This window comes from Leopardus geoffroyi, chromosome A2, assembly GCF_018350155.1.
Source record: "Leopardus geoffroyi isolate Oge1 chromosome A2, O.geoffroyi_Oge1_pat1.0, whole genome shotgun sequence".
Classification (NCBI taxonomy): Eukaryota; Metazoa; Chordata; class Mammalia; order Carnivora; family Felidae; genus Leopardus; species Leopardus geoffroyi.
Genome location: NC_059331.1, coordinates 73700410 through 73728365, shown reverse-complemented (window position 1 = coordinate 73728365; position 27956 = coordinate 73700410). Strand labels below are relative to the sequence as shown.

The window sequence follows — 27956 nt, the reverse complement described above, 5'->3', positions numbered from 1 at the left end:
TATGCTGGTCTTTTTTTTTTTTTTCTTTCTCTTACTAAGTCTCCAACTGGCAAAGTGTTTAGGGTCAGAGGCACCTTAATTATCATCCAAAGTCAACCATTTATTAGCTGTGAAACCTTGGGCAAGTTCTCAACCTTTCTAGGCTTCCATCACTTTATCAGTAGAAATGCAGATGAGAGTAATTCCTACGGGGTTTAGTTCAGGAGAGGATTAAATGGAGACAACTCTTTCCCTTCTAACACAATGACTGACCCTTAAGAGTATTGTTGAGCAATAGCTTCTGTAATTATATATATCCTTGCAATTGTTAACCTAATGTTTTATCTCTGTATTATCTTTGTGTTGTGACCTCCACTGAACTCCTTGATCTATGTCCTCTAGCTTCGTTCCAAGGTAGATAAAGTTACTTACTTGTTACTTATTAGATTTTGCTCCTTCATTTGAAGCTTAAACTGTTATAAAAATCGGCTCAAGTCTCTTATTCCCAACCCTGTCTTCTAATTATAGGCACTTTGAATGCAAGTTCATTCATCTTTTTACTGCCAACCCCTTGCTATCATTCAGTACATGGGTGCTCTATGATGTTTGTTAAACTGAATGACTGGCCATGTCTCTATTCATCGTCCGTTCTCTGTTGAGCATCACTGTTAATGTCATGGACGGTATCATATTGATTTTTAATATGGTCTTTACACATATCGTTTGTGTATGTCATTTAATGCCGCCATTCTGTCAGTCTCTTTTCATCTGAATATGCCTTGTTAGTTCTACTCTTGACCTAGATCTCTTGCTTTTCTTAGAGGTTTTCACCACCTAGATAGGGGGGAATTGATTTTTTATTTTTTACATTGTTTTCCTGTTAGTGCTATATCACAGACTTGTTCTGCCATTCCTGCCATAGGACTTTATCAAAAGACTTTCTTACTTTAACTTACACTCGTATTTCACTTCAAGGTATACATTTTACTCCCCCCCTTCCCCCCATCATTAATACATTACCATTTGACTCTGTCATTAGCCTGTCAATCTCTGAAACTCTTGAAGAAGAAAGAAAGACCTTATTTTAAATAGGCCCGATTCTTTGCTAAAGAGGTTAGTACACTCTCTACAATTCTATTCTTGTCAGGAATAGGCTTTTGCAATTATAAGGAAAAGAAATGATATTTAGAAGAGCTACCCAACCATGAAAGATCTAGGGAGGATAAAATAAGTGAAAAAGGATGAAATCTACTATAAAGTTCTAGGGAAGCTTCCTTGCCTCATTCAAAAATAATGAAATAGGTACCCCCAGGTGCCCTGGATGGCCAGACTGAGGCTCCACGCGTGACATTTCCTTGAGAGAAAATGGTATTGGAGGTCCCTAAAGCTGAGGTTCCCCCATTCCATTGTTAGTGGTCAGAAAATGAAATGTTTTATATTTAAAAAAATTTTTTAAACATTTATTTATTATTGAGAGACAGAGAGACGGAGGATGATCATGGGAGGTGCAGAGAGGGGGAGACACCGAATCTGAAGCAGGCTCCAGTCTCTGTCAGCACAGAGTGGTGACACAGAGTGGTGACTCCCAATGGGGAGTGGGAGGGGGGTTTGAACTCACAAACTGAGGGATCATGACCTGAGCCGAAGTCGGATGCTTAACCGACTGAGCCACCCAGGTGCCCCATGAAAATGAAACACTTTAAATCTGAATTTCTAGGTTGAGGTAATAGAGGCTGTGGTGATGAGGCTGGGTGAGAAAAAGGAACGGGGAACATTTAGTAACCGTTCCCAAAGAAGCGTTCTACAAATGTTAGTAAGCGCCAGGTCCTCCGTTTCCAGTGAAGTTAGGGAGAGACAATACGCTTGAAGTGCAGCAGGAGAGATTTATGCTAAAATTCAGACAGCCTGCCTGCGTTCTGAGGTTCTCGAATATGTTACTAAGCAGAGCAGGACTTGCCCCACAAACAAGGCTGGAGAGTTTTCCAAGATTCCGAGTCATTAGGCAGGGTTTCCAGGGACAGCAGTGCCACGGCCTCGATTGTTCCCCGAGATAATCTGACCTGATTCGCAGAAGAAAGCCTATGGAATTGTATTGACTCCAAACTTTACCTAAAAAGGGGGATAGCAACCAAGCAGTGGAATAGGTCAGATCTTTCTGAAGATGGGGGCTCAGGCTAGCCCATTTATTTCATAATTGTACAAATGCCGTAGCAGATGAAAAACCGCAGTTAACCTTCCTGAGCCAAACATGAGAAGAATTTATATTTCTGCTTAAAACTGAAGGACTTTCAATGCAAAGGAACTGGTAAGGCTGAATTTCAAAGTTTCATGTTGGGAATATCATACACAGACCGTAATGAGGGTAGAGGCGAAGGAAGCACATTCTTTAAGCTGCTTCCATGAAAAACTTCAATCAACTGCTAGCTTTTGCTTTGCAGATCTGTGACATATGTCCCTTGACCTTTACCAACTACCCTTTCACGTTTGACACTTAACGTTTCCTACATGATTAAAATTCAGCGTTAATTAATTTCAACAATATCAGTTAAGTTATATTTAGCCGAGAACACTCACTTTTGTCTTCTGTGAGTAGCATTGCAGTGTTATTACAAAGAGGTAGTCACGAGGGCAACAGATACGAGAAGAGAAGAATGATTCAGTGTGCAGATAATTGTTTCGAGTGAAATTTAGCTTGGTATTTTTGTTCCTGTCCTCAGTAGAACTGAGATTTAGCACCTCGCCTTGGCATTTAGCCCCCACCCCCACACAGGAGGAGGCTGTGCTGGGCGGGTGCTGAGAACGAGCCACACCAGAGTTAAATTATAGCTCAGTTCTAACACTGGCAAGAATTTTCTCTGGCCAGCTCTTGGGTGCAAAGCTGGTGATTCCAAAAGAGAGGCAAGGCATCCCTAGAAAGGATCTCCATATGGTGTGGCATCACCCTAACTGAGGGAGGTTGACACGGTTGTTTAAAGAGCATCACCCCAAAGGTGGTGACCATTCCCAAAGAAATCAGTGGAAGCCAGAATATTTAGACACAGCAGAGTTCTACTTCTAACCTTAAAATGTCACCTATAGGGTTGTCTTATTGGTGGGTTATTCTGCAATGTGACCAAAAAGCTCACCGGAAATGGAGAGAGCCTAAGAAATGTGACCTCTTTCCCTGAGTTTTACATTTTTATTAGTTTATTTATTCCATGCTCTTTTAACTCTGGGAAAAGACTAGGATAAGGATATGGATATGCAAATCTTGCTTTTACCTGAAGCTCAAAATGCTATAGAGCCATTACAACTGCTGCTTTGGGGGATGTTAGCATGAAATCATGGTCTGCAAGTTTACTGTGCCACTGAAACCCTTGCCCTTTAGATCCATGTACAAAACAGGAAGAGAGAAGCTCTCCATTTGGTAGATAGTACAGATAAAGCACAATTCATATCTGAGTCACCCATATATGTTTCACTGAACAGTCAGTAATAGTAATAGTAAATTGAATTTTGGGGTTCTTTGAGACAGGAGTTATTAAAAACAATTAAACAAAGGAAAACAACTTTGTAGAATTTTCATTTGTGTATGACCAAACGTTTTGCCTCCCAGAATTCAACTTTTGTAGTCTAGAATCTAGTTCCATGCCCTTGTCTCATCCTTTACCTATGAGGGCACTTGATCCCTGGCAGATTCTGTGTTCCTGCCCACCCCATAGGAAAAATGAAAGCTGAGGATGTAGGTAGCTCTTTTCCAATAGTCAAGCAATTCAACATCAAGTCACATTTCTTCTGCTGTGTCCCTAATAGAATGTCCCTGTCCTAGTAATTGGCCTTGAGTCTGAACCTGAGGCCAAGTCTAGGTAGGCCAGGACCTACCTAGCTTGGAGGTCCAAGCTATTTGGACCACCAAATACCTATCATGGTCCTAGTACATGGGAACCTAACCAGCCCTTCAGGACAGGGTCTATGTTTTGTTTTGTTTGCTCAGTTTCCTCCCTGCCAGCTCCCCACTGACTCCCAGTTCTGAGATCTTGGCTTATAATAATGGTCTTATTACCACCCAAAACGTCTCTGGTTCCAATCTCCAGCTCAAGCCTCTGACATGAGTCCACTCTGGGCTCCCGGTCAGCTGGCCCTGCCTATTACTGGTCACAGCAGCTCTGAATATGTCCACTTCCAGCAGTCACTGAGCCTTCTGGTTATTCTGATTCACCTTTCAAACTGGACTGACTCCCACACCTTCCACTGAATAAATTGCTAGGAGCTCATGTACCATCCCCATGGGCTCCTCTGTTCCTGGTCCTGGTTCTTCCTCCCATTCTGTCCTTCTGCAGTTGACTTTGGCCATGGCCTATGATGAAGAAATGCCAGAAGAGGCAGAGGTTCAGTATTTAGAGGATCAAACACAGATGAAAAGGGGAAAATCATACTGTATATTTAGGAGCAAATAGCATTTTTAAGAGTGGGAAGACTTTGTAAAAAAAAATGTAGTGTCTTCTAAATCTTTTTGGCATCACTTGGTTTAATATAAGATGGAAACATTTTTGTTTCAAATATTTACTTTCAAATTAAAATTCCAAACTTGAAAATTCTGTGTTTTGCAATGTTTCTTTGGTGGGCCAAATAGGGGGCTTTTCAAACTCCTTGAGATTAAGTAATTTTATTTTGTAATTTAGTTTTCTGTCTGTTTTTACATTTGAAGGTGTTACACAATGGCCTCATTATGGAGATGAAGCATCCGACTGTGGGGAAGATCTCAGTCCCAGGTTTGAAAACTTTGGTTATTTTCCTCAATACCTTCCTTCATTAATTATTCCCTGTGCTGATCCCTGCAGGTAGCTGGTGATTCCCCAAACAGTTTGTCAAGACATTACCCAACTTCTTCATTTGGATTAAAGGGAAACCTTAGAATCATACCCACAAGCACATATACCTAGGCTACGGACTTGTGTCTTCGTTTTAACGAATATCTGATTGCCCTGGTAACCAAAATTGCTCATATTATCTGACTCCATTTTATGTAATCACGTGCTCACAAAACTACACCATGTAACTGCCAAAGATAGACAACAATAGATGTGGCAACTATTCTGAAATTACACATGGTTCATAGGTGAATGGGAAGGTAAGCCAGGCACAATGGAACTGGCATCCAGGGAAGGCTAGTGGCTGCTCAGACCAGGACATTTTTTTCCCTGAACTATGATTTACGGTGAGGATCTCAGCTTTGTAGATAAGGAAACAAAATATTTTCACTTAACTCAAAATACATTGAATTTTTCTAAGCTGACTCATACCAAACAAACTCACTAAGACATTTTGGTCCAAGCCAAAATGCCAACTTTTTCACTTCCGGGAGACCGTTCTCTTTCCAGCAGCCAGAAGCCTCAGAGCATCCAAACTGTAGTGAGAGCTCATGACCAGCTTGCTACCCCGACAAATCTCACTTCTCTAACAACCATAATGTTACTGTTCCTCAGCTCAGTTGTCTCTACTTGGGGCACTGCTGGGAAAACACGCCATGTTCTTGTTCCTCGGGTCCCTCTTTTATAGACTATATATAAACCAAACACTTATTTTTGTCTTTTCTTCTGACAGAGGATAATGAAATTAGTTAGGATACAACTTTGGTCATTGTTTACTTGAAACTCAGTGCTGGTTACCTTGCTTGAAATTTGGGCATTCCCCAAACCCCTCACTCACCTGAGTCAAAACAGCATAGAGGGGTGCCTGGGAGGTTCAGTCAGTTAAGTGTCCAACTTTGGCTCAGGTCATGATCTCCCAGTTTGTTAAGTTCCAGCCTCACATCAGACTCTCTGCTGTCAGCACAGAGCCTGCTTTGGATCCTCTGTCCCCCGTCTCTGCCCCTCCCCCATGCTCACTCGCTATCTCTCTCTCTCTCTCAAAATAAATAGCATAGAGTATTTACTTCTCTAGGTATCAGATGGCACTTATTGAATAACTGCTATTGTTAGGTATTATGTAGCTATAATCTAATTTCAAGATTCAGGATCAGCTTGATAACAAAGTCCCAGAACAGATCAGATCATGACCATTGGTGCAAGAAGGAAAAGAAGAGGAAAGTGGGATGATAAAGTAAGTTGAAAGAGAAAATTCTTATGTACAAGAGTATAAGGACCACTGTCTGGGAATTAAGGACGGTAACTAAGAGAGAGAGAGAGCAGGTGTAAGCATGTCAGAGACTGGAACCACATGTGAACAGGGAAATGCTATGAGGTGTAGACAGGTGGTGGAGGAAAAATAAAAGAATTATCATAAAAGCTAAGACAGTCACTTATTGACTCATATTATTGAGCATACTCCATATACACATTCCATGGGCAATGCTTTGGGTCCTGGGAATGTAAAAATAAACCAGACCTGACCACATGGAGCTGAAACTCAATGGAGAGTCAGGTAATAAAAGCAACCAACAAATGTTCTGATAAGGGTTAAGTCATGATAAGTGCAAAAAAAAAAAAAAAAAAAAAAAAAAAAAAAGGACAGAACATGTGTTGTCGTAGAGAATAATGGAGGCAGATGGGACTTACATTAGTTTGAGTGATCAGAGAAAGCCTGGTCACGTATCAATGGAGAATTGAAGGATAATAAGAAGTTGACATTTGAAGAGTAGGGGAACAGTATTCCAAGCAGAGGGACCAGCATGTGAGAAGACTCTGAGTTGGGAAAGAGCAGAGTGTATTTTAAGCCAATAAGAAAGGTGAGGTAAGGGGTGGGAAGTCAGACTGCAGAGAGAGGCAGAGCCGGGACACCCCGCCAGATGTGGTTTTACTCTAATTTGATGCAGGGGAGTGAAATGGCACAATTTATAACTAAAAGCAGGCAGTCACGTTCGGAAGTTGTTACGGGACTTCTGTCTTAAGTTAGGGTCATGGCAATAGCAGTGAAGAGTGGGAGTGGTCAAAAAATTTAATCACAGTGTTTTCAGTGTGAGGAGATCTTAAAAAATATTTTCGCTAATATTTTTTATTTTTTTATTTTTACTTTTTAAATGCTTACTTACTTATTTATCTTGTGTGGGGGGGGTGCAGCAGAGAAAGAGGGAGAGACAGAATCCCAAGCAGTTCCACACTATCATCACAGAGCCTGACAGGGGGCTTGATCTCATGAACTGTGAGATAATGACCTGAGCTGAAATCAAGAGTCTGACACTTAATTGACTGAAGCACCTAAGTGCCCCTATCCAGCAGTTTTTAATTTTAATTTTTAAAACAGTGGAACTGAGTTCCAAGTGAAACCTCAATATCTAAAATATATTAAAGCAGAGTTCTGCTGGTTGAGAGGTTAGCACTCTAACTGTTAAGCTTTCTTCCACGGCTTCCATCAGGCTGTCTCCTCCAAACACCTGCTTGGAACCATGGGATCTAAAGAACATTCAAGAACCTCTGATGAAACTTTATTCTACAAGTTTACAGATGAGGTCATAGTCATTAATATCCTCAATACATGGGAGGAAAGGGTAAACATTTGAAAGTTAATTATAGTTGTTGGTATAGGAGGGAGAAAAGTAAGTCAGTGGTCAACCTACAATGAAGTTATTGGTTCTGGCACTCTCTCAATCAATCAGATGTGAATTTGTTGGCTTTCCTGGCAAATGAATGAACATCAATCTTGGGGAGAGAGAAATATTTTTTTTAGATTCCTAAGGAAAAAACATACCCTTTTTGCTCATTTTATTTTATTTATAATTTTTATTTATTTATTATTTTTTAATGTTTATTTTTTGAGAGAGAGAGAGAGAGGAAGAGAGAGAGCACAAGCAGGGGAGGGTCAGAGAAAGAGGGAGGCACAGAATCTGAAGCAGGCTCCAGGCTTTGAGCTGTCAGCACTGAGCCCCATGTGGGGCTGAATTCATGAACCGTGAGATCATGACCTGAGCAGAAGATGGACACTTAACTGACTGTGCCACCCAGGTGCCCCCCTTTTTGCTCCTTTTAATTTATAAGTGTATCACTTAGCTACTGTGATGATAATGCTGTGTAACAAATAACCACAAAAATCTCAGTTCCATTCAAACATAAGCATTTATTTATTCCACACACGTAGACCAGGTAGGGGGTAGCCAAGCTGGACTTGCCTGGGTGACTTTGCTTTTGGGTGCAGGTCTGGCCAAGCGTGGCTCCTCACTATAACATGGGCTCAGCTCTGCCCCACGTATCTCTCACATTCTTCACATGGCAATGGCAGGAAAATAAGAAGGCAAACAGAAACCACAAGGCCACAGAAGAACTGATGCATAACTAGCAGGCCCTTCTGTCGGCATTCCATTGGCCAAAGCAAGTTTTAGGCTGTGTTCCAAGGAGTGGAGGAATGTTTCTCTCTTTTTAAGAGAAATTGCAGAGTTACATGGAAGCCTGGGCACAAAGAGGGGTAAATAATTGAGGCCAAAAATTCAATTTACCACAATACAATTCTCAGATCTTCAGCTCTTTCTGTTTTTTCTGTTATTTTTATCTTTATTTCCCTTTGGAAAATACTAGTTTTGTTCTTTAATTTCTATTGAGCTCAGGCATATTTTTGGTATATCTACTTTATTGACTTACCTTGTATCCATTCTATAGGATTATCAGTATAGGAAATATCAGATTTCTGGAGAAATGGATATGTTTAGGTTATTTTTGGAATTAGCATCTGAGCATCTCTTGAGAGCAGCACATTTGGACCACCCGTGAAAGAGGAGAGACAATTCTGCTCATGGATGTCAAAAAAGAAGTTGCTCTTGTATTTCCTAATTCACTGTATCCTACTGTGAGGCCACTCAGACAGGGTAAGAGGTATTAAATGTAAAGGGAATTTATAAGTAAATAATTACATTTTTTCCTGTGGATTTCCCCTTTCACTGATTGTATTTACCTATGATAGTTCTGCCTTTCTTTGTAAGGGATGTCCCCATTGGACAAGTTTTAGGCTATAGTTTGAATGCTGCAGAAACACCTCTAATTCTGCCATAATACCTCAATGAGGTGAATCTGCCAAAGCAGGAAACCCAGAGTGGAGTTAAAAGTGATATTATGCTACATTGTGTTCTAGTTGGCTAGTGGAGACATGTTTTTGAATTCATTAAATGCAGTTTATATATTTATATATGTGTCTTTACATTTCCAATAAAAATCCTTATTAACATTACCTAAAACTACCTATTTAAATTTCCTTTAATATTAAGGAATTTCTTGTGACCTTTACTGAATTTTCTATACAATGCACTAATTTGCCTGAAAAGTTTTCTATCTTAGTCAGTTCTAGAAATATGTCTCTTGAAGAACAGCAGTAATTCTTTAAAAAAATTTTTTTTAATTTTATTTAAATCCAAGTTAGTTAACATATAGTGTAATAATGGTTTTAGGAATAGAATTTAGTGATTCATCACTTACATAGAACATCCAGTGCTCATCCCCACAAGTGCCCTTCTTGATGCCCACCACCCATTTAGCCCATCCCCCCCCACTTCCCCTCCACCAATCCTCAGTTTGTTCTCCGTATTTAAGAGTCTTTTATGGTTTGCCTTCCTCTCTGTTTTTATCTTATTTTTCCTTCCTTTCTCCTAGGTTCATTGTTTTCTTAAATTCCACATGTGAGTGAAATCATATGATATTTATCTTTTTCTGACTGACTTATTTCACTTAGCACAAAACATTCGAGTTCTATCCACATTGTTGCAAATGACAAGATTTCATTCTTTTTGATCCCCAAGTAATGTTCCATTGTGTATATATATATATGTGTATATATATATATATATATATATATATATATATATATATATTACATCTTCCTTATCCATTCGTCACTCGATGGACATTTGGGCTCTTTCCATACTTTGGCTATTGTCAATAGTGATGCTATGAACATTGGGGTGCATGTCCCCTTCAAATTTTGTATCCTTTGGATAAATACCTAGTAGTGCAATTGCTGGGTTGTAGGGTAGTTCTATTTTTAATTTTTGAGGAACCTCCATACTGTTTTCTAAAGTGGCTGCACCAGTTTGCATTCCCACCAGCAGTGCAAAAGAGTTCCCTTTTATCCACATCCCTGACAACATCTATTGTTTCTTGAGTTGTTAATTTTAGCTACTGACAGGTATGAGGTTGTGTTTTTGATTTGTATTTCCCTGATGAGAAGTGATGTTGAGCATCTTTTCATGTGTCTGTTAGCTATCTGGATATCTTCTTTGGAAAAGTGTCTGTTCATGTCTTTTGCCCATTTCTTTACTGGATTATTTGTTTTTTGGGGGTGGTGAGTTTCATAAGTTCTTTATAGATTTTGGATACTAACCCTTTATCCAATATGTCATTTACAAATATCTTCTCCCATTCCATCTATTGCATTTTAGTTTTGCTGACTTTTTTTTTTTCCCCGTGCAGAAACTTTTCATCTTGATGATGTCCCAATAGCTCATTTTTGCTTTTGTTTCCCTGGCCTCCACAGACATGTCCAGTAAGAAGTTTCTCTGTCCGAGGTCAAAGAGGTCAGCAATAATTCTTATATAATATTTATTGCACCATTTTTAGAGATGATAAATCCACACCATTCCCTTAGGTGCTCAGTTTAGAGCTCTCATATAGGATACTAATTGATCAATACCTTAAAGGTCTTGGTCAATCAATTTTAATATTCTTTTAACAAGGATAGGAAATTATTAACCTCTTCAAAATTTCTTTTAGCTACTTAAATAATTATTGTAAGTACTTAATACATTGTTCCAATATTTGTAATCATTATTGATACTAAAGTGAGTAGTATGATCTAAACTATTTCTTTTATTAGTTTATATCTGTTGCAACATACTCCCTTTTCATATCATTTCCCACTACCTCCAATCTATAGTAAATAATTAAGAAAGAAATTTCATTTGTGTGGATACATGTCTTTGAAAACATATGAACTAGTTAATGTTCATGAACGATCTGTAAGTATGAGTTGTAGTTAAGCTCATACCATTGTTCTTTATTTCATATATTGTTCATTAAACTACTCTCTCATTTGAGCTTTAAAGCCTATTTGACAGTTTTAAAAGTGGAAAGAGACTAAGAAAAATTAATTCTTAGTGGGGATATAAATGACAAAATGCATCCTATCTCTCTTTGCCAGGCTTAAATATTCTGGTATTCCAAGAGTCCCCAGGAGGGCGGCATTCATTAGTTGGAGGTTACCATTAGTTTAATGACGGAGGTCAGCACAGTGAGCACAATGTACTAATATGCTCATAATTAACTAATGTAACCATGAGAACTGAGATGAGTAGTAAAATCTCAAACACAAACTTCAATCTATGGTCTTCTATTGGCTAGATGAAGCTCTGGTAATAGAGCTGTGCCCAGGTCAGGCTCAGTCACTCAGGAGGCTTACACTTCACCAGGGAGGGCTTATTGGACTAGAAGGAAAAAGGGGATCAGCATTTCCATGGAGAACCTGAGGCCACAGCAGGGTGCTGGGAGAACACAGACCAGGGAGACCTCATCTAGTGTGTGGCATCAGGGGAGGCTTCCCTAAGAAGTGAAATGTACAGACACAAACAATGGCCAGCTGTCAGTTGGCAAATCTGGTGTGGGCTGTGGGGGCCTTCAGGAGGCCATGCTGGTGTACAGGAGGAGCTGAGGAAGGGCTCAAAGGGAGAAAGTGAGAGGGGCAGGTTCACAGTCACCCTGATGAGGTAGGCAGAGGCAGGAAGAATAAGACCTAATACAGAACTAATGACCAAACTAAAAACAAATCAGAATGTAAAGGAGATCTATGCCAAGGTCTCTGAGGTCCTTAGTATCTGGAGAAGGGATCTGGAAGAGGAGCTCGGGTAGGAGCCTCAACCTGGTTTGGCAGATGTTCTCACTGACTGCTTTTAGGTATAATTTCTAGAAACCTTCTAACTCCATTGGAGATTTTTGTAAAACTCATAATGTCCTGAAGTTTAAACTATGAAACTGATAGCAGTTTGTATGTAATTGCTAAATTAAAAAGTAAGTTAAAGTTCACACCACAACATTTCATCAACAAGAGATTGGCCATTATATAAACATCACCTTATTTGTGGCTGTAGTGGAAAGATATTCCATTGGTTGTCACATTCCAAAGGACTGCCCGTTTCCACGGCGCCATTTGTCATTTGCATCTTGTAATTCTGCTGCCCATTGACCTTTTAGCCAGAGTGGAACACGCTGTCCTCCATGGTCTATATAGGTGCCAAATCACCTTGGTTTTGAGTTCCAAACTTCAAAGGCTGTCACTGAAATAGAGTTTGATGTGTAACTCTAAACTTTCTCACCATAACCATTTACAGATACTTCCCTGTGTGTACTGCAATTGTCCGATTCCAGTAGCACTTCTGGGAAGTATTTTAATGGGGAGTGTGTCAGTGCTGTTAAAGGGAAGTAGTCTTCTGTGCCTGTGAAGTGATTTTATTATTTATTTATTTATTTATTTATTTACTTATTTATTTTAAATGTGTTATTTTTTTAATATAATTTATTGTCAAATTGGTTTCCATACAACACCCAGTGCTCATCCCAACAAGTGCCCTCCTCAGTGCCCATCACCCACATTTCCCTCTTCCCCATCCCCCCATCAACCTTCCATTTAAGTGTCCATCAACTGACGAATGGATCAAGAAGATGTGAAATGATTTTAAATTGAATTACCCTTGTCTGCTTGTACCCTGATCTGTGTTTTTCAGCAAGCAGCTCTAAGTTCTTTCATTTTATTTTTTTAAGTTTATTTATTTATTTTGAGAGAGAGCAAGAGAGCGAATGAGCCTGAGCAGGGGAGGGGCAGAGAGAGAGAGAGAGAGAGAGAGAATCCCAAGCAGCATCCACGTTGTCAGCACAGAACCCAATGTGGGGCTTGAACTCATGAAGCGTGAGGTCATGTCCTGAGCTGAAATCAAGAGTCAGATGCTTAATTGACTGAGCCACCCAGACATTTCTTTAAGTTCTTTTAAATAAAACTTTTGTTAAGTCTTTTCCCCATAATATTTTAACATTCGTATTTGGACTCTGCAACAGTTTTTAACTAGTCAGTGTTGGGGCAGGAAGGACAATCACTGCTATGAGTTAATGGAGCTCAAACCAACTTATTGGAATATTGATGTCTGGATTTTATAGTGAAATTTGAAAAAGTTGAATGTACTTCTGTGATTACCTGACATTTTTTTTTATTTCTTTAAAAAAATTTTTTTAAACATTTATTTATTTTTGAGAGACAGAGTGAAAGCAGGAGAGGGGCAGAGACAGAGGGAGACACAGAACCAAAAACAGGCTCAAGACTCCACACTGTCAGCACAGAACCCCACAGGGGCTTGAACCCACAAACCATGAGATCATGACCTGAGCTGAAAAGTCAGATACTTAACTGACTGAGATACCCAGGTGCCCCTATTTTTTAATTTCTGAATGTTTTGCAAGACTTTTTATAAATGATGAACATCTTTCTTTTGTAAGCTTCTGGAGGACAAAAATATCATTTGAAATCAAACCAGCACCCTCTATACCAACTAAATAATTAATAGACATTTTATGGATGATGATTAGAATAAAAAACTATTAGGTGAAAAATAATTAAAAACATGATTTGTGACAATTTTAAGCAGTATGGATTTTTTACGAACAGATGGACTATTTATGAACAGAATAACGTAGAAGTTATCTGAAAGAGATTTATTGTACATTTTTAGTTTGTTTCCAGTTTGAAGTACACACTTTACATGGAGTGACCACCTAGTCTCCTGTATCATCGCCAGTCTTCCTCCGCTGAGCCTTCATGTCGCCCTCGTGCTTTTAGCTGTTTTATTCCCTTTAGATAGAAACTTAGATAGTGTCTCTGAAATCACATACCCTCAAAGTGCAGTTACATTTCTACAATCGTTTACAGCAATGGACAAAGCTGTCACAGATCTCACCAGGGAGAAAGAAAAATTAAGAGGAACCAAAGTTTCAGCTTGTATCCCTCCATAAAGTTTAAAAATGTCGGTGCTCGTAAGAAATCCTATGTAAAGCCATTCTGAGAGTGGAAGGTGAGATAAGTTATTTCTTCCAGGTAGAAAAATCTTTCAGATGACAACAGGAAGAGTGTGTAAAGTTTTCATGTTGTGCGTAGTACTCAATCTATCTTCTAGAAAGAGCATACTCCTTCGGGGACCAGGTTAAGCTGTAAAGAGAGGAAACAGATGAAAGCAAGGTTCTACAGGCTGTCAACAGAATGAGAGAAAGCTGGCAGGGAAATGAATTTTCAAATAGACTAGCCATGGTACTTCCCAAAGTCCTCAATTATTTTTAACTTTATTAAACCCTTAACCCATGGCAATGTACTGAGAGTTAAATAAATCAGTGTATTCCCAGGTGATTTGACATTGAGTGCCTGCAGCCTTCTCTGGCAGTCCTGTTACAATGAGGCAGGGCCATAGACATTGTTATCCTTTAGTGAGAAATGAATAGCACAGTGACTTCCCTTCCTAGGAGAGCAGGGAGGAAGCAGAGGAGGAGTGAATCGCATCTCCAGGAATGTCTTTCCATAAGGAACTGGAGAAGCCCTAAGAGCCAAGTTACTGTCGCTGATATGACTTAGGGATCTCCATCAACTATGCTTATCTGTGCCATGAGGAAGAAATATTTTGTGAGAGCTGGGCTTTCATGCTCAGGGAATTCATGTTCCTGTTAGTAGGGACTGGGAAAATGGCCAAGATCTCAGTTGTTCCTCTTCAACCTGTCCTCATCAATCTCAGCACTGAGATAAGTGAATCTGTCTAGTAGACAATAAACTCTTGTTGCAAGTCAGTCCTAAGTTATCAATAAAGTTCTGGGGCACAGAGTTGTTTTCACTATTAGAAAGTGACATGTAGGCTGAAGACTTTTCCTGGGTGAATATTTAATTGGAGGTGTTTTCTCCAACTATCACTCTGCAGAATGATCCTCCAGGTTAGGGGTGTTTGAAATCATCTGAGAAGACCACTGAATGTTGAACAAAATCTAGAAATCCAAACCAAACAAAATAAAAACAAATGGCTACACGAAGAGTGGAAGTCTCAGGGATGGTTAAGCATTTTTGGTTATTTTGTCCTAAAAGGTGGATGGATTAGATGTCTTCTGGGATCCGTGCTAGACTCCTTGCTGCCCTAGTAGCAGCCAACTTACATTGGGTACCTAGAGAAGTCTTTTTCTGGATCAAATTTAAATACAGACTTTCTGATGGGTCTTTAGAGGATAAATTAATTAAATGTAATTAGGCATGTACATTGGCTGGAGAAGTAAAATCGGATGCCCTCTAATAGCTAAGTACAAAAAAAGTTAAAATAATCTTTCAGTTTAGACTTCCATGTTATAGAGTTACCTTGGATAGTCAAGAAGTGACACTACTTTTGCCTCCAAGTGGGCTTCAGCCTAGAGTGAATTGCTTGCCTTCATTGCCAGGTTCATTCATGGCTGGAGAGCCAGTCCTCTCTGAGAGAGAAATGGCTTTGCTCTCCTCTAGCGCTCCCAGGTAGGAACTCTTTGGTTCATGAAGAGGTGACAGTCGGGCTGATTCCAAGAAAGTTGTTTTCTTTAAATATGCTTCCTTAATGTCAAGATACATTCCTGTTAAGACTTAGCTAGAGAAAACATCGGAGTAAGCCATCTTTTTGTTTAAAAGGATGATAGTTTAATTTTGACTAGGCCTACAGTGTTATGTTAATATTGAGAAGTATTGGTGGAGGTGAAGAAATGGTAGTAAAGGGTTAGATAAGAACCTCCAGCCATCTTAACACAACCAATAGATCATGGGCAATATCCCATGTATCACATCACCTCCAAACCATAAGGATTTACTTGGCTTTGAGCTGGGCCCTTGGGGTTCATTGCTCATCTCTTTCTCTGTAAGAGTGATGCTATCTTTTGTGTGTGAATTATGTATCAGCTTCTATGGAACCAAATTTCCGTGTTGTCGTGTCTTTATCTGCTATGGCATTACTAGTCAGTGTGTCTCTGGGCTCATCCTTTGAGGGGGAGGGATGAGGCACTTTGAAGTGCTTCCCCAGCTTGTCCTTCATCAGAACATCATATAAGGCACTTGGGCTCTTGGAGGGCTCTTGGAATGGCCCAAAAATTAGTCTAACCCACTCAGAACCCTGTGTCTGTTGAAAGTGTCCCTAGGAACCCTATTCTCCAGTTCATTACAAGAAACCAAGTGCTTTTCAAACAATTAAGCAAAAACCTAATTTTAATTAAATTCAATAGGAAAAGAAAAATTAATCCAAGATATTTTAGGGATTTGAAGAGAGTGTATGGCCAAGTACTGACAAGTAAGAGAAGCAGTACCCCGTATAGATTTAGAGACTGTCCTCAGCACAGTCCGCCCCCCACCCCCTCCCATTAAGCCATCAAAGACCTAACCTGCTTTCTCTTTGTTGCTGGGCCTTCAAGTTTGCATGTGACCTTAAGTGATTCACTTTGCCTTTCAGTGTCTTGTCTTGATGTTCTAATGGGATTGATCTTTTCGGCCTTTCAATTTAAAGGAAAGATGCAATTCACCATACTGCATGCAAATATGTTTTGTGAATAGATTTTAATGACTTCATTGCTGGGGAACATTCAAATTGGAAACAAGGGACTATAAGGGAACATCTGTTGAGTCTTTCTCTATACATGGTACATATATGAGCCCTTTATAGACACAGTGTGTTTAATCTCCAGGACAATTCAGTTAACCATTCATTATTTTTCTTTTAAGTTTATTTGTTTATTTTGAGAGAGAGAGAGAGCGCAAGCGCACACAGGAGTGGGGGAGGAGCAGAGAGAGAGGGAGAGAAGATAGTCCCAAGCAGGCTCTATGCTGTCTAGGTGAGCCCAGTGGAGGGCTCAATCTCACCAAATCCTGAGATCTATGACTTGAACTGAAATCGAGTCGGACGCTCAACTGACTGAGCCACCCAGGCGCTCCTTATTATCATGTGCATTTTTACAGATGGGAAAGTTGACACTCGCTGAGTGTTGCAGGGTCGCTGGGAACCTACATCTGGGTATCCTTGAACTCTGTCCTCTTTTTCCCAGATTACTACCATCTCCTAAAGTTGAGCCAATCATTGAGTTTTTACCTTACAACTTTAGCCCCTCACGGGAAGACCCCTTAATGTATCTTAAATGTTTCATTTAAAAAAGATCAGCTAGGCAACTTATTTAAAGAATGCTTAAATTTCAAGAATTTGAACTTAGAGATTATTTCCTTTGGGAATTAAGTTTGTTTTTATTTTTTATTTTTTATTTTTTACCAAGTCTATAATTATGTTTCTTTGAAAGACAAAAAAGTCTTTGGAAAATATATTGTTAGGCCATTTTGATATTCTCAAGAGCATGGAAGTGTAAATGCACCAAAACATGTGGGTTACATTTCCCTCAAGTTGTGCCGTTTTCACACATTAACAGAAAAGCAGTTTGAAAGGGAAAAAAAAAGAGAAATGTTTGGGATGTATATGCAGATTTCAATCATCAAAAAAAAAAAAAAAAAAAAACTGAAGATGTTAAGCTGTCACCCTGACTTACCCAGATTTCTCATCTTTCCTATGATCTGACCATGGCCCTGGTGCTGTGTGGGCAAATTTCCTCTGGCTCACGGGGGACTGATTTTGTTTTAAAGTCAGAACCTGGTTCCCTTTGAGTAACACTAATTAAACTGCAAACAATGTGGTGTTGGTATAAGAAAGTTAAGATGATTTTTTTTTTTCAAGTGAATGGTTGGTACTATATCTAGAGCAAGAATTTAAAAAGTAATTAGTGACAAATTCTGTAAGGTTCCACTTATATGAAATACCTAGAGTAGTTAAGTTCATAGAGACAGGAAGTGGAAGATTTGTTGCCAGGCTCTGGGGGAGGGATGAATGGGGAGTTAGTGGTGAATTGGTACAAAGTCTCAGTTGGGGAAGATGAAAAATTTCTGGAAGTGGGCAGTGCTAATGGTTGGACAACAGTGTGAATGCCCTTAATGCCACAGAACTGGACACTTCGGTAAATTTTATATTATCGATATTTTGTCCCAATAAAAATATGGTTGCTAAAAAAATGTAGCTAGGGGTGCCTGGGTGGCGCAGTCGGTTAAGCGTCCGACTTCAGCCAGGTCACGATCTCGCGGTCCGTGAGTTCGAGCCCCGCGTCAGGCTCTGGGCTGACGGCTCAGAGCCTGGAGCCTGTTTCCGATTCTGTGTCTCCCTCTCTCTCTGCCCCTCCCCCGTTCATGCTCTGTCTCTCTCTGTCCCAAAAATAAATAAACGTTGAAAAAAAAAATGTAGCTAACTTCTAAGTTGTTTTCCCGTGTGCATGTGATCTATCCATGTGGTGTGCATCCAAGGATGTGGAGTGGAGTGCGTGTAGACTTAGCCAGCGAGACCTGAGTGCAAAACCCGGCTCTGCAGAATATAAATGGAGATAATAGACAACCTCCCTTGTCTGACTCAGTGACCTGTCTTATCTGTAATACAAAATCAGATACTGTGACTTAACAATCGTTAAATACTATGTGCCAAAGTTCAGCACATAGAAGGAGTAAGTGGAAGCATGCTGTAGATAATTAATAAACTCTTTTTTTAAGTTTTTTTTTTTTAATTTATTTTGAGAGAGAGAGAGAGTAGGGGAGGAACAGGGAGAGAAGGAGAGAGAGAATCCCAAGCAGGCTCCGGGACGTCAGCACAGAGCCTGATACGGGGCTCGAACTCACAAACTGTGAGATCATGACCTGAGCCGAGATCAAGAGGCAGACCCTTAACTGACTGAGCCACCCAGGTGCCCCAATAATTAATAAACTCTTAACAGTACCTGCAGCAGCACAGACTCTTGGGGGGAAAAAAACTAGCCACATTATTAGTTATTTGTCAAATTTTAAAAGTGGAAATAATCATGGGCATTTTCTCTAGGTCAGAAGTGATACAAATGATACAAATGATGCAAATCATTCTTTTTTGGTTTCACAAACTTTTGTCTGGGATCTACTCTGTGCCAAGGGTAGGCAGACAAGGAACTCGGTCTTGTGGTTGCATTTGACAGCGACCGATCTGAGGAAATGCCCTGGGGACACGGAAACGGTGGCACAGTCACTGCCAGTTGTGTGTGTTAGGACAAACCAGCCTCTTTATTCATCTTCCAGGTAGGTGCTCTCGGATAAATATGTCACGCGTGGAGTCAGTGGAGACGGTGTAGCGTGAAAGCATCCTTCCCAAACAGCATTGTTCTCCGACAGAACATGCAGGTGAAAATAATAATTCAGGGATGGCAGCTGATGATGTAGCAGTTTGTTTAGGGGAAATTAGAGAAGGGCTGTGACGCCGTGCGACATTTCCAAAACATACTCTGCAGACCCCATGGTTTCTTGAAGTCCTAATAATTGTCCCAGCAAGACATGACTCTTGTCAAACAGCTTTGGGAAACCTATGTTAAACAAAGGTCAGTGAATGTTCTACTTTTCTCAGAACTATGAACATTCTAAGATACGTTTTCGGTCACTAAGAGGGAGATACTAAATGCCCCGTTTCCTTAACGTTATTTGACAGTGGAACCTTTTTCTCCCCCAAAGCTCATGGAAAAGCATTTTGTGGGTTACCCCACTGGGAACATGTGTCCCTTAGAGCCACATGGGACAGGTTGTAATGGTCATTTACTGGATAAATTTGGCTAGTTTACAGTTAGAAAGGGAGGGGAAACCAGCTAAGAAAAATGTCCCTTCTCTGAAGGGTAGAATTTTCTCTTGTTTCTTAGCTCAAGGGACCCAGGGGTCCTGAGGAATATTAGAAGATTTTTTTTTCTTTCTTTTGTGAGGGATGAACACCCAGAAACACTAGACAAGAGAGGGTCAGCCAGGAGCACAGCCGTGGGGGCTTCAGGGGGGCCCGCAGGCTGTAGCGTGGAGGTGGGGCGCCTTCCCTCCGAGCTGGTTCAGCCCCGGCCAGCGAGAGCCACATTGAGCAGCGAAAGGCCCTGGGCACGGATTGAGGGCAACACTGAAGTGCAGATCAGGAATAGCTCACACGGTGATGCTCTTGCTCTAGGAGCAAAAACTATCCTGGGATCTAAAGGAATCACTTAAGGAGGAACACTTTCTCTTCATCGCTCCGCAGTAACGCTGCGTTAGGGGGATTCTGCACAATTGTTCTTACGCTGGCTTGGAAAATGGAGTTAAGTGAAAGGAAAAATTTTAAATGTGACAAAGATGATGAGGTGATTAAGGGGTAGAATTTAAGTGGCGAGATGTGGAGAATTTAAGATGTATGACTGAGTAGCGATGACAGTGGGGTATATGATAGCTGCCTATAAATACCCAATTAATTGCCTAATGCGGCAAATGAGAAGAAACAGGCTTTAAGCACAAAAGGGAAACTTGAATTGAAATCTGTTAAGGAAACATTATTTACCAGTAAGGGTGATTTGACTGCCTTCACACAGGAAGTCAGTGGAGTTATTTGGGCAAAGATTCAGGATGATACTTTTCTTGCTTATAAAATCCTGAGGCCAACAAAGTTTCTTTCTTTAAAGTGAATACATACATCTTCATGTTTCTTAGGAGCAGAAATTGTAGACTGGAGAAACATATTTAATTTGCGGCAGGGTATTATGAGCTGGTAGCAACGCTTAAGGTTGTTTTCATCCTCTAGATGCGTTTTCCCTTAGGCTGAATTATAAGTAATATTCTTGGTGGTAAGAATCATAGAAAATTTACGCATTGTGCTCTACTGCGTGGGGAGGTACACTTGTGATGTAAAGCATAAGAAGAGTTACTTTAGGGAACACTCGCTAAAACTAGCCAACAGTCAGTGTGATTAGGCATCTGGTGCTTGACAGAGATCGTCTCTAATTATCACATCGACATTCTGAGGGAGTCCTTAGTATCCCCATTTTACAGATGAGCAAACTGAGAAATTAAATAACTTGACCAAAGTTATTTGGTAACTTGCAAACCTACTCCAGTGAATTGCAGACCCGGAATTTGCATTCAATTCTGAGTTACTCAAAACTCCATGCCCTTTTATTGCGATGTTATGCTGCCTCCTGAAGGCATTTTTGATCATCGCTTTTATACACTTCAGACCAATGGCTTAGTGTATTTGAAGTACTCCTGAGAGTGAAATGGTCTGCTCATGTGTGCGAGTGCATGGTCACTAAGACTGTTGCCCACACCCAGAGCAGATAATGCTATGGCATGGCTGGAGCCAAGCACTTGCACGGGGAATGAACTAGACAGGGCTGGAGGAAGGGACGGTTGGCTCCAGCTTTCCGCACAGTCAGAGCTGATGTATGGAGGAGCTTTGTCAGATCTCGCAAACGGCATCCAGATTTGATTATAACTTCTCTTTGTGGTCTTTGAAGATTTTTGTTATTTCTTCCCTTGCCTCATGGAGTTCAGATCTATTTTCACATAAACAGAAATGATTCCTCCTTTCTGATCACTTCATTGTTGGTGGCATTGTGGAATGTCCCAGGAAGGGGGAATGGGCCCAATTATAAAGGAGAAATTCCTCTTAGGCTTGCGTGTTTACATGAAAATGCCAACGCTACCAGTTGTTACAATAGCGGGCCTGGGGTGAAGCCTTATTTCCCAACTGCCTTACACCCTCCACACAGCAGGGGGAGATCTTTCCAGTAGACTCCATTGGAAGACAAAAAAAAAAAAAAAAAAAAAAAGTTTCCCCCAAAAGTGTCCTCCTGCGTTCGAATTTTACAGGAAATTGAGGAAATCTGCACTGTGCTGTACTTTTTATTTCAGTAGGAAGTTCCCAAATTATAAACATGGAAGTAACAAATTCTAATCATTGTCTCTCTTTTTTTTCCCCAAATTTTCAACGTTTATTTATTTTTGAGAGAGGTGGGGGGGGGGAAGGGTTAGAGAGAGGAGGGACAGAGAGGATCCAAAGAGGGCTCTGCCCTGTTAGCAGGGAGCCCGATGTGGGGCTCAAATCCACAAACTGGGGGCGCCTGGGTGGCGCAGTCGGTTAAGCGTCCGACTTCAGCCAGGTCACGATCTCGCGGTCCGTGAGTTCGAGCCCCGCGTCGGGCTCTGGGCTGATGGCTCGGAGCCTGGAGCCTGCTTCTGATTCTGTGTCTCCCTCTCTCTCTGCCCCTCCCCCGTTCATGCTCTGTCTCTCTCTGTCCCCCAAAAAATAAATAAACGTTGAAAAAAAAAATTAAAAAAAAAAAAATCCACAAACTGTGAGATCATGACCTGAGCCAAAGTTGGTCGCTTAACCAACTGAGCCATCTAGGTGCCCCACTAATTATTCTCTCTTAAATACCTTACCTCAGCTTACCACTGAGTAGTGAATGTTTGCTTTGACTAGGGGGAATGTAGATTGAAAAAATTAATTTCACATTCCTATTTATAGGACACTTGAGACAAACAGCCCCTCAGTGTGACCGTTACCTCATTCGCCTTTTTTCACCATCAGGACTGACTACTTATGTCTTTTACATTCATGGAACGCATTTCAAATCTCAGGAATTTGGTTCCATAGCAGGACCTTAGCAGAGATGATATATATCATCTTGTTTGGCTATCTTTTAATGCTTTCTTCTTTTCTTTAAAAAAAAAAAAAAAAAACATAAATGGTATATTAGTACTGATGGAAAAACCAGGTCTGACAGGAAGGTTGAAAAAAATAAGTTACTTAAATAATTCTTCTGGAATCATTCAAGACAGTAGGGTGGAGTAGACTCTAGAAGCAAAACAATGTCATCCTAAAGATTATATTTTTTAAAAATTAAGCTTCTTTGGGGCTGTTTTCCTGCATTGAAATGGCCAATGCATCTTCCCTGTCGACACTCCTGATCAAGGGAACCTCAGTCCTATTTCCTGCCCCTTCCATCTAGTGTCCAAGGTGAGCTGTGGATTTCCTGGACAGGAGCACTACGGCAGCTGGGACACACCCAGCTTTCCACATCAGGACACGGGTTGGAGCAACATACTCTTTCTGAGGAGAGAATTTCTCCCTGACGGTGCTGGAGGCTCATCTTTCTCAATTACTACAACTTTAGAGGTCCTCTGCATGCCTGGTAGTTCGGGTTCTCATCAGAATGATGTTTCTCAGTTCCGTGGTCTGCAGGTAACAATAGAGTCCCTGAGGCATCAGAAAGCAAAAGCAATGGCTTCTTCCATGCTTGGAGTTTTAGATTCAGCAGTTCGTTTGTAGTGAATTACAGATTTGTTTCTTTCTGGTTCATTTTTCCGCATCTTAAATTGCGAAAATTTCCAGTAAGACAAGGGGGAAAAAAAAAGCTGTCACTTAAACACATTTGGTCTTAAATCAAATTAAAATGATAGGAACTCCAAACCAAAGGTTCCATTCTGGTTGAAATACCAAGATATTTTCTGTGGAAATAGATTTGTTTGTTTCCCTTTAAAACAAACAAACAAAAACAAAACAAAATAAACCAGCAAACAAAAAAACCAACACAGAAACGAAATTTGCCGGACACAGCTTCGTGGGCTCTTACATTCAGTTGTCCCCAGACACCCTACCTGGGATCCAGAGAGTCCAATAAATGCTGTTAGGGCCATGTTGTTTCAGAAAAGTAAATAAAAACTATGTGCTTCCCTTGAAAGCCTTCACATGATCTATTTGATTATTTGAGCCAAAAGAAAAATCAGAGGATCAGAGGTTTCCAAACCAATATAAAAAGCAAATTGGGCCCATCTTTATTATTTATTTCCTTTGCCTCTATTTAAAAGGATAAGCCGAGTGCCTGGATGGCTTAGTCGATGAAGCCTCTGATTCTTGATTTTGGCTCAGGTCATGATCTCATGCTGACAGCACAGAGCCTGCTTGGGATTCTCTCTCTTTCTTTGCCTCTCTCTCTCTGCCTTGTCACCCAATCATACTTTCTTCCTTTAAAAAAAAAAAACAAAGAAAAGAAAAAAGAAAAAACAAACATTAAAAGGACATAGGAAGTAATGACTAAGAAGGCCAAAGGGAGGTAAGCCAAGGTGGGGGGAAATAGAATTTATGACTGAAAAAAACAGAGGGAATACTCATATTTAAGCAGTTTCTGAAATTGCCTAAATCTTCTGCTCCAGTCAACCAGCACACCTCCTCTAAGATGCAGGAAATCCTCCCACAACATGGCAGCTCCCTGTGCTTTCCTTGAATATCACATCACCCTCTGAGTTTTCATGCATGTTTATTATTTTCTTTGGACTTCTCTTCTTTACCCTTATTAAATTTTTCACTATACAAAAAGAAATGTCAACATTTAACCTTTCATGTGAGGTGGGAAAAGGAGAATGTTTATTTCAGCTCTCTTCTGTTTAAACACAACAGAATTCTGTTATGATGTAACTTTAGTCTTGCATTCCCATGTGATATGGTTAAAACCCCAGAAAATTACTTAAAAAAAGCAATACGTGTCATTTCTACACAAATCCTCGTGTCAAGTCTGGTGTTACAAGAAAATCCAGCTTTATATTCTTAATTTTTTTTAACGTTAATTTATTATTCAGAGACAGAGAGAGACAGAGCACAAGCAGGGGAGGGGCAGAGAGAGCCTGAAGCAGGCTCCAGACTCTGAGCTGTCAGCACAGAGCCCGATGCAAGGCTTTAACCCACAAACTGTGAGATCATGACCTGATCCGAAGTCAGTCGCTCAACCAACTGAGCCACCCATGCTCTCCCAGCTTTATATTTTTATATATTTTTATGCTTATTTATTTCTCTCCCAATCCAAATTCCTGCAAATTCCAAAGTCAATTTATTTTTACTTTCTAAAAGAAAAATCTAAATCTCAGTATGTTAGTGATAAGCCTTTGAAACAATTTTTCCTTACAATGCTCTATTAAAGTAAATATAAAGAACTTCTGGATAATTTGAAAATCAACCAGTTTTAGACTTTACCAGATATATGTAGTTTCAATATAAGCAGTCCAATCCTATCTTCTGGACTTCTATGCAATTTGATGTGTGTATGTTTTTGTGTGATGTATTTTAAAATGTCTTGCCAAATATTTTAAGTTTATATACATGTCAGTTTTGCTATTACTATATATGTGTTGTGGGAAATTTTATAATGTTAGATGGAGGTGACAGATCATAGGTAGTAGTGTTGGCATAAAAATTGGAGTCTATTCATAGGGAGATCTTGTTCTGAAGATGATGATTATACAATAGCAACATTTCTACATCTAATGTAAGAAATGTTTAGACATATATTGTCTGGTCTATTTGCTTATTAGGTGCATTTGAAAATGTTCCAGTGACCTTTCCTTAAGGTTCCTTAAGACCTTTAAGTCTCTATTTTGCAAAAAAAAGATAAAAGTTAAGCTAAACCACAAGACTAAAACCAAACAGATCGGTAAGAATTAACTTCCTAATTTTTTTTTTCTTTTTATAATGTAGGTGGTCTCTTCATAGAATTTTCTTTTTCCTTTTTTTTGAGAGAGAAATGTGTGCATATGAATGGGGGGAGGGGCAGAGAGAAAGGGAAAGGGAGAGAGAGAATCGTAAGTAGGCTCCACACCCAGGGCAGAGTCCAACGTGGGGCTTGATCTCAGGACTGTGAGATCACGACCTGAGCTGAAATCAAGAATGGGATGCTTAACCTATTGGGCCGCCCAGGTGCCACTCTTCATAGAATTTTCTAATATTAATTCCTGTACTTGGAGAGGAATCTATACTTCTATACACAAAAGGTGTGCTATAGAATATGAATCACATGATATAAAAGAAAACTGGATGGTATTCCTAAGCCTTAGCACTCCAAAAACTATCTTAATGGGGTATTTTTCAAAATGTCATTAGTTCAAAGGATCACTCGTGGGATTCCCAGGGTCTCATGACCCAAGCAGTGGCAGAGTTGTTCACCTTGCAGGAAAGAGGAACCCAGTCATGTGAGGACTCAGAACTCAATAGACATGCTGGTGTGGCTCAGAGGAATGGAGAGGACAACCTGCCTACTGGCAATAGAGAGAATGTCAACCTATCAGCTGGGGCACGATAACTGGGAAACATGGTTTCATATTTACCAAGAGATGACAAGGTGTCTGACAGGCAAGGGACAAAATGCACTGAGATTGTAAGCTCAAGGAACATCACAGAATCATAACAAATAGTATGCAGTGGACCTCAGCTATAACCTTCTGCTTAGCAAGACCTCAGCCACAGGGTTGGCATTGAGGAGCGCAACTCAAATCCTGGCATGAGAAAGAAAAAGGCAAGAGCAAGATGGCATCATTGATTTTCCCATATCCCGGAAGTTGAGGCTGCCGGGATGGTTTTAAGGGCAGAGCTGTGTCCCAGGGAAGAAGGCAGAACCTAATTCTCAAAACTTGACCAAAAGGCAGGAATTGGTTTGGGATCAAGGTAGAGCCCATGACTGGGTCTGAAGCATGCAGTGAGCACTGGACTGGCCCTGTGTCTTCTGAGTTCAGTCTTCTCTGGGAGGATCCCAGGCTCCCAGGCTCTGCGGAAGGGAGGAAGGAGTATCAAGGGGCAGAGAGCCAAGCAGGATATTACCCAGGGAGTGTTTTCCAGCTTAAGTTTGGGCTTTTTCCTCTCTGTTCAGCAGGTGAGAGTACAGAGGCAGTGGTCTCAAGCTACTTAACAGCTTATTTCTGAGAACTTTGTACAGCATCATTGGAAGAGGCCATGCCTGCTCCTGGAGAGTCCATGGCAGTAGGTCTGCAGGAATCCAGCTGTTCCCCTGCCCAGACAACCCTTCAGGAATTTCCCAGGGTCCTTGATGGCCCCATGGACTCTTGATCCCTATGAAAGGCATCAAGATGTTACAACTTCTCTAGGCTACTTTGTGGGAGTTACCTTTTGACCAGGAGGGGAGGACACCCAGGAGTCTGTTCAGTTTATTGGGATGGATAGATGACACCAACTGATAGGTTTTAAAGACTTCGCAGACCCAACCATCCATCTCTCCATCACCATGTGTAGGAAAGAAGCACGTTCAACATGATTAACCACAAGTGGTGCTTTTCAAAAGAATATTGGCTATGAAGACCATGCTGGATGCTTAAAACACTGGGCCCTATAGTCACTTCACTTACTTTCAAATAATGTATCTACTACATTGCAATCCAGATGCCTTCATGTTGTGGTTGATGCTGCTGGTGATACAGTCATAAGACACCTAATATGTTTTCGCCATTCCTTTTTTAATGTAAACACCTTTAAGCATCCAAACAAACCTCAGCACCCTGCACTGTTAGACTGCTGCACAGTGTATCTTGAGGGGGAAATGTGTGATGAAGTGCTCTTGAAGGAGAGAGCCACCAGCAGAGTGAGGATCTTGACATCATGTCCTGCACTGGGCATGCTTATGAAAAGTCTTGGATATGGTGATTAACTTAGAGAGAGATATGCCTTTGTAGGACTGAGCTAGGACCAACAGACGTTATAGGGAGGGGCTTAAAATAAGGACGAACTTTCTTACACGTGGAGCAGTAAAGGAAAAGACAGGGGTGGGGAGAGTGTTGATCTTCTGGCAAGATGGTGACATCACAAGAGTTCAGTGGAAATAGACAGTGGGTGGGCACTTAGCAGGAATGTTGTGTTTAAGTGCAGAGTAGGGAATTGGCCGATGTGGCTTTTCAAGTGAGTGACTGAACTAGAATCAAAATTCGCATTTCCTGTTTTGTAATCTGGGGTTTTTACTCAATTCCTTGCTGTGATAGGCCAGACAAGAGTCCCCATTAAAGTGTGAATGTTATCTTCTATGGCAAGAGGGACTTTGCAGATGTGATTTAGTTAACCATCTCAAATTAGGGAAATTATCCTTCTCTTAAAAACACGTAATCCAGGAGGGAAGGGGGAGACTATACTAAAAATTGTAATGTGTTATAGTAGTTACAACTGAGGTGAACTGAGAGAATGGATGAATGACCACAGCAAATGGGGAGAACGTTTCTTCAGCGTATTCTAAGGAATACCTGTTCCTATTTTTCCCTCCTCTACCTCAAGAATGGTTGTAGGGGCGCCTGGGTGGCTCGGTCGGTTAAGCGTCTGACTTCGGCTCAGGTCATGATCTCGCGGTCCGTGA

At 40.5% G+C, this 27956-nt stretch overlaps 1 protein-coding gene across 1 annotated transcript in view; it reads left to right on the top strand.

The window, feature by feature from the left end:
- Positions 1 to 27956, top strand: part of SUGCT (succinyl-CoA:glutarate-CoA transferase) — a 758154-nt gene that overhangs the window by 650221 nt on the left and 79977 nt on the right. The window contains exon 13 of the mRNA XM_045494357.1: positions 4667 to 4730. Coding sequence (XP_045350313.1) covers positions 4667 to 4730 — 64 coding nt within the window. The remainder of the gene's footprint in view (positions 1 to 4666; positions 4731 to 27956) is intronic.